General features: G+C 28.9%; 1 protein-coding gene across 1 annotated transcript; it reads right to left on the bottom strand.

The window, feature by feature from the left end:
* Window positions 1–2,638: 2,638 nt before the first annotated feature.
* Window positions 2,639–7,356, bottom strand: LOC107635314 (2-aminoethanethiol dioxygenase, putative (DUF1637)). The gene is made up of 5 exons (XM_016338761.3): window positions 6,514–7,356; window positions 4,903–5,021; window positions 3,996–4,155; window positions 3,534–3,752; window positions 2,639–3,235 (listed from the first exon to the last, which is right to left on the bottom strand). The coding sequence occupies exons 1-5, from the start codon at window positions 6,731–6,733 to the stop codon at window positions 3,111–3,113; spliced, it is 843 nt and encodes a 280-aa protein (XP_016194247.1). The 5' UTR covers window positions 6,734–7,356; the 3' UTR covers window positions 2,639–3,110.
* Window positions 7,357–7,585: the final 229 nt, after the last annotated feature.

Below are 7,585 nucleotides of genomic sequence, written 5' to 3'. Positions count from 1 at the left end.
TATTTTTATTACAAATGTATCGCACATAATTGCAGGCTTCACATTAAATCACTAAATTAAATAAACGGAGACCTCTACTTATAAATGAGAACAACGAATTTTTTTATGGTTAACTTGAGACAAAACCATCACTTCGTTTATGAATTGCTCAATTTGGTCAGCATTAACTATTTTGGACTTCTTAATAGCAACAATGGTGTCATTCTCTAAAACTCCTTTGTAAACTATGTCATAACCTCCCCTGCTAATGATTAAGTTCTCGTCATAGTTGTGGTGGCCTTCTTCAATTTTTCGGCAGCAAAAATTTGAGTAGTATGGGAGGATTTTTCTCTTGCAGAGAGTTGTTGTAGAAAAATAAGACCACTGTTTTGCTTAAAAAACTTTTCTTATAGTATGATGAGTTTTCTGTTTTAGTATATTAAGTATAACAAAATAGTCCCCAAAAAAATAACTATGAATCCTGCATTTGCACCTGCACGTAATGTGTTGTACACAATTCTTCAATAATCTTTCTTTTTAAAATGTAATTATTAACCATCTTATATTATCATATCAGCATGAGAATTAAAAAATGTATTATGAATAAATAACATAATACTATAATCAAATTAAATTTTATTTTAAATACTATAACAAATGATTGTGTGTATATTTTTAATGCATGATCCGTGTAACGCAAGGAAAATGGTAGACTGCATAATGACCTATGAAAGTTGAATTTGCCTCACAAAATCAAACTATTTATCTGAAAAATTTTTTATGGCCGGCTATTTAAAAAATTATCACCTTTTATTATACTATCCTGCTTTTGGATATTTTTATATTTTATTTTTTAATAATTAATAAAATATAACCTCTATCTTTAAAAAAAATATTGTAAACTAAGAATTTTCATAAAACTATGACAGGATTGACCCTACATTGTGTATTTTCTTGTGATATATTGAAGTGAGAAATTATTTAGCTTAATATATTTTCCTGAATACTCTTTTAACTATTTAACACAGATATAATTATATTCTTTAAGGTTTTAAGACATTTCAAAATTTATGTTTTGCTCCATTTAGTATTTAGATGCTATATCATTAGTCTTTTTTTTTTTTTTTTTGGGTGACTAGATGCTATATCATTAGCCTAATTGTTTTAAACACATACCACAAAATTCTAAATTTATAAATAGTTAAAATAACAAAAAATAAAATAAAAGGTAATAACAAGCTAACTGTGGTGCACTGCTTTATATATTGGGCCTAAACTAGGTAGTTGTTAAGTCTTGGATTTCGCCTTAAAACAGCCACAAGTAATGTTCTAACCCAAAAATCAAAATTAATTGAGAAAATATGGGAGAAAAATTATTTAAGGGTGAGCTAAAGTGAGATTTAAATTTTTATTGGATCCAAATCCGTTTTGGTAAGACTAAAAAAACTATCGAACGATTTTGTTTTTCTGTTTTGGCGGGTAGTGTTGCTGCAAGTGGTTGTACGGTACAAGGCATGCAAATGTAAATTGACTAAACTTTGGTTCAGGTGAGTGAAAATGCCAATTTTATACAATGAAAACATTATAGCACAAATTTTTCTTTTATGATTTATACAACTGAAATTATCAGTAATATTAAAAAATAATTAAGGGTATTTTTTAAAAAAATTACATACATAAAAAATTAATCATTAAATTAACCAATATATATATTAATTTATACATTTTCTTTAACAAAATAATTTATCACTAAACTAATCAAACTTGCTATAATAGAATAACTAAACTTACAATACTCAGAAAAATCAAATATGTTTACAAAAAATATTAAAAATAAATTATAAAATACTAAATATATATTTCTATACACTATAACTATTTTTTGGTATACGTATCTCCTAAGCTATCTAAATATTAGACTTTAAAAAATAAAGACATTTTGAATAATTGATTAAAATAAAAGTAATTTCAAAGAATATGATTAGTTGTCCGTTTAGACAGCTTCAAAAGTTATTTTTTAAAAAAATTTTGACTTATGAAAATTTAAAAAATTTTGACTTATGAAAAATAGTAATATTAATGTCTGATGTAATTTTTAAAATAAAATTATAATTTTTTAAAAAGTTATTTAAGTGCTTTTAAAATAAAATTATAATTTTTTAAAAAGTTATTTAAGTACTCATAGAGAAGTTAAAAAAAATGACTTCTCTTATAATAAAAAAATTTTTATCATAATTTTTTTTAAAAATAAAAATTAAACACAAAATAACTTATTTGTAAACTACTTTTAATATAAGTGTTTATTGTTTAAACTATTTTTTGAAAATAAGCTTAATTAAGATATTTATCTACACTGGACCAAATTATTATACTATCGTACCTTATCAAATATAAAAAATAAAATTATCAATTTCTCATTACTTTTTTTTCATTAATTGCTCAAATACTACAATATTTTATTCTCTCAAATGTAACTAAAAAACCAGAAATACATAACTAAAATATAAGTAAATATTAACCACTAATTTGACAACTAAAAAAGAACAAACAACTAACAACGACAAAGATTTTTTCTGATATAGTTGTTGGATTTTGTTCTTTTCTATTCGTCAAATCCAAATACCAAGAAAATAGTGCTATGAACCATAAAGAACAACAGTTTGCTAAATAATAATTTAAAAAAAAAAACACCAAAGCACTGACATTGCACTAAACACAACACCATCCATTGCCATTAACAGTAGAAGAAGAAGAAGAAGCATATACTAATTAAAATAAGTAAAAACAACTGACCCTTTTTAGCACTAGACACTACTACCCTTTTAAGCTCTAAACCATATTCAAAAAAGTAAAAATAAAATGAAATGACTAAAGCGAAAAACTAGCTCAATTTGCATCTGCACTTTCATTCTTGCCTTCATTTTCCAGTGCAGCATCATGTTTTATCCTTTTCCTGTCTTTGGTATATGTACACACTAAATTGTAGAAGATTGAAGACACCACCCTTCATTCATTCACCTAGAAAAACCTTAAAAAAGGGACTAATTAGTCTAGAAAAGGATTTTTTTCACTAGAGGATATGATAAAGGGTGGCATCAAATGATGAAACATTGAAGCAGATTCTACTTTCTTCAGCTCTCTACAATCATAGGGCCACTGTACATTTGTCCAACAACTTTGACATTATCAGGTTTGTCCTTCTCTTGAAGCCATTCATAGTTATTGCTTTCATCTTCTGGTATGGATAATCCATCAACTGAAATTTCAAAAATGTTCAATAAAAAGATGTTAGGTTAAGAGATATCAACTACAAAAGCATGCACATGCAAATAACACTGAAATATATGTCAACACAGAATAGGAAGACGCCTAAAAGGACAATCTGGTGCAATCTTGAGGTCACACGGAGACAATTCAACCGATGCTCCAAGACTCGGTGCAATAATATCTCTTCTCTTTCGAGTAATGCGACACTTTGTGCAAATTATTGATGTTGTGTGATGACCAATGAGTACTACGACTTTAGTGGGAACATAATCAACATATTAACATACCTGAAAAGTTGGAAAAAGGGAAGTCTAGATAGTATGTGCAGTGCCTGCCTTGAGGATCATTGTATGGAGGACCAAGAACATCAAGAACCGCGCAAGCCGTCACAGCCGTGAAGCAATGCATGTTGCCGCCGTCGGCAGGATAAAGGATGGCAGGGTTACAAGGAGCAGTAAAATCAGCATCAATCTTGACTTTGGCTAATCTCATCTCAGGAGTCTGGGCTGCCATAATTGGAACATGAAAATTATTGATCAGTATTCACTAGTAGCATCAATGTCTTGGTTCATTGTTACCAACATCAAACAGGAAAACAGTATACCCTTCAAATATGGATAAATGTTTTTTTTTTTAAATCTGATTAAAGGGTGTCTTTGTGCCAAAAAGAAAATTGATATAAATAAATAATTTGTGAAAAGACTAAGTAGAAGATTAAGAAAAGACATAAATAGGAAAAGACTCACTACCTGAAGGCTTGAAAATGGTTGGCATATGAGGAGGCATGTCAACGACCCAATCATAAGATTTGATGTGCATTGTACCAAAAAGAAGCTTACTGAAAACCGTCATTCCAGGATGATTATGAAGAGGAATCACCCCAGAGGCTGGCAAGCAAAATATTCCCATCTGCAATACAAATCCATTCTTCTTTTTCAATAATAATAATAATAATAATAATAATAATAATAATAATAATAATAATAATGATGATGATAAAGTTACACCAACACATCAACGTAACAGTAATAAAAGAAGTTATATGCACCATTTTTGTGTATATTTTTTTTCTTTTTACATTTTCTACTTTTGATATTAAAAGCGATTGATAAGAAAGAGAGAGAAAAAAAGATAAAAAGGTGGTGCAAAATATTCATTACCTAGGTCTTGGTATACATCTAAATAGTGTTCTAAAAATATTCATAGCCACACACCTAATATTTTATATAAATTTTATTATTGAAAATTAAAATAAAAGGATATAAATATTCCTGAAAGTCTGAAACATGGGATAAATTTACTCAGAAATAAGGCTAATTTTTTTACATTCGGGTGATTTTAAGGTAAAATACAAGAATATTTGATCTTTCTGATGTTTTACACTGTTCATTGACATTTGGTAATAAAAATATTTTTTAATTATAAAAAGACAAATTCATTGATATTTGTAAAAAAAAAAATTTATTATGAAAAGACAAATTGTGATTGACATTTTGTAAAGGCCCAGAACAGTGTATAACACATGATTTGGATCAGTTTTGGAAAATTCAATCCTAATAATCCAGTATTAGAAAAAAAAAAATCTTCCAGAAATAATGCAAGTATTTTTCGTATTTCTCTTAGCATGAAAAGAGTTCAAGGCTATAGCTTACTAACCGAGAATTTTTCACACTCATAAATGTGCAGGTATGTAATTGTTGGTGTTCCTTGAACACTGTTGACAGTGAAATATGGCATGTCAGGCTTCAATCCAACATCTTCTGGTGTTATTGCATCTGCCAAAAAGAAAATAAAATTATAACCAAATTTAACTGGTTTGAATGAGAGATAATAATATAAAAGAAAAAACATATGAAAACTTAGAACAATTCTAGCCATTGCTGTACATGTAACCAATGTGGTCCAAGTTACTGTGTCTGATTGTGTACCTGTGAATTTGATTGCAGATAACTACAGAGTAGTGAAATAACCAATAGCTATATCTAGGTTCAGATAAACATAAACATATATATATATATATATATATATGGTGAATACTACAATAAAATTTTTATAATTATCTTCATGTAAAAATATTTCTTTTTGACCTTTGAATAATGGATTATATTGTTAAATTTTGATATTTATAAAAGTATTATTTTTATTTAAAATATGACTAAATAAATAAGTTACACTAAACATTTTTATAAAAAAATTTTTTTGCCATCTTCATTTGAGTAGTTGCCTCTATATATATATATCCAACAGTTATTATATTTTTATTTTGACATCCAAAATGTGCATGATTCATATACTTAAATGAAGTGTTTTTAAGGCCTTGGACTTCAAGTCAACGACCAATTTATTCCTTCACCTATTTAACAGTCACCATAAAAAATTTAAATTATATTATTATAAAAAGCATTCAACTTGCTATCATATTCATATCATGCCTATAATAGCGATTTTCAATTGTTACAAAAACAGCTAACATGACCCATTTTTACCACTAAAGGACAACCCTAATTTAGGGATATAATACATCCAAATTAGACAACAATTATTTACCAAAGATGTCCAATGAAAATGAGACACCCGGTTGGTGGGAAATAAAAAAAGCACAGATATTTTACTTGATTACCCAAAATACATGATTGAAAAGAATTTAATGGATTAGATTTATGCTATAGCCTATATGCTTATATGCTAATGCTAATGCTAATGCTAATGGTCCCCTTCATAAACATACATGAGACTCAAGATTTCAACATCATATAGTAAGCTGGAAACAGCAATGTGTGAGTATATTTATAATATTGGGGAACATCAAGCTTTTTTAATTTATATTTATTTGATAACTCCAAAATCAAAAACCTTATAATAATAATAATAATAATAATAATAATAATAATAATAATAATAATAATAATAATAAATACCATGTATGCATGCAAATGGCACGTAAGACAGAAACAAAGGCACCATCATTAGCATGGAAAAGATCACAAAACCCCACCACCCAAAAACATTAATGAAGTCCCATGAGGAAAAAAACAAAAGAGATTTAAGATATCAAAGTTTGAATTATATCACACTAGAACTAGAAGCATGCGTCTGCATGCCCAAGTTGGGGAAAACGACTCAGAAAAACAACACACAACCCAATAAATTAAAAAACAGAAAGAAAAAACACACACACAAATTCACAAACACCTACAAGGCATAAATAAATAAAAAATCACACGTGCAATACGTTCAATACAACAAATTCCTTTCTTCGGCAGATACCTAAAACGGAACGAAGGTTCTCAATTTGGGATGGTGGAGGAACGATGCCAGGTCCGCCATTGGCGAAAACTTGGTAGCAAGTATCGAAGAGCTTCTCCCCCGGCGACAACGACATCATCATCTTCCTCGAACGTTGTCGTCGATTCTTCCTTGATTTGCTGTTCGTGATTGTCTCTCTCTGCACCTCACTCCCTTTAGATAAGTTCTTCCCAATCCCCATTCGCAATTCCAAGTTCCAACCCAACCCAAACAAGGTGTTTCAGAAATGCAAAACAGAAACAGAACAGAGCAAGATTAAAAAAGTGAACTTTGGAACGGAAACGGACGTAATCCGAGGTGAATTGAATTGAACAATGTGGAGAATGTGATTATCGGAAATGGGTATGGAAGAAAATTGGGAAATGAAAAATGCAAAAAACAGAGACCCCTATGAAGGAAGGTAAACAATAATAACAAAAAAAAAACAGAGTAAAACAGGGGAAGTGAGTGAGATAAAATAAAATAAAAAATAAAAAGGGGGTAGATAGATACTAGATATTAAGTAAGAATCATCTTAGGACTTAGGAGGGTTTAGTAGAAGGGTGAAAAAAAGGATTAGGAAAAGTTTAACATTGGAGAGTGAGAAGAGAAGAGAGGAATAATGGGATAAGGGTAAATTGTTTGTTTGTGAAATGATGTTGTGTTGATATAAAAGAGAAGAGAAGAGAGAGAGAAATGGTAGTTTGGTGAATGTGGGAAGTGTTAAAGAGAAGAAAACCAGGGGCCATGGGGATTGTGGTATTCAGTGGGCTATTCATATTCAAACAGCGGATTACTATTATCATAATCAATTTATCATCTTCTAAATCTTCTATTCTATATACACTTTCATATTTGCATTTGGTACCTTTTCCTCTTTTCTCGTTTGAACCTTTTTTTCCCCATACTTCTTTTGCTTTTTCCCCTATTTGGGCATTTTTTTTTAACAAGGGTATCAAATAAAAAATAATTTAATTTTAATACGCTTTTAACATAAAATAATTTTATACATGCATATAATTACATAACGTGATATTAACAAAAATAATTATTT

The sequence above is a fragment of the Arachis ipaensis genome, chromosome B4 (assembly GCF_059453495.1).
Source record: "Arachis ipaensis isolate K30076 ecotype BB chromosome B4, ASM5945349v1, whole genome shotgun sequence".
Lineage (NCBI taxonomy): Eukaryota > Viridiplantae > Streptophyta > Magnoliopsida > Fabales > Fabaceae > Arachis > Arachis ipaensis.
Note: the sequence above shows the minus strand (reverse complement) of the source record. Positions and strands in the feature narration are given on the sequence as shown.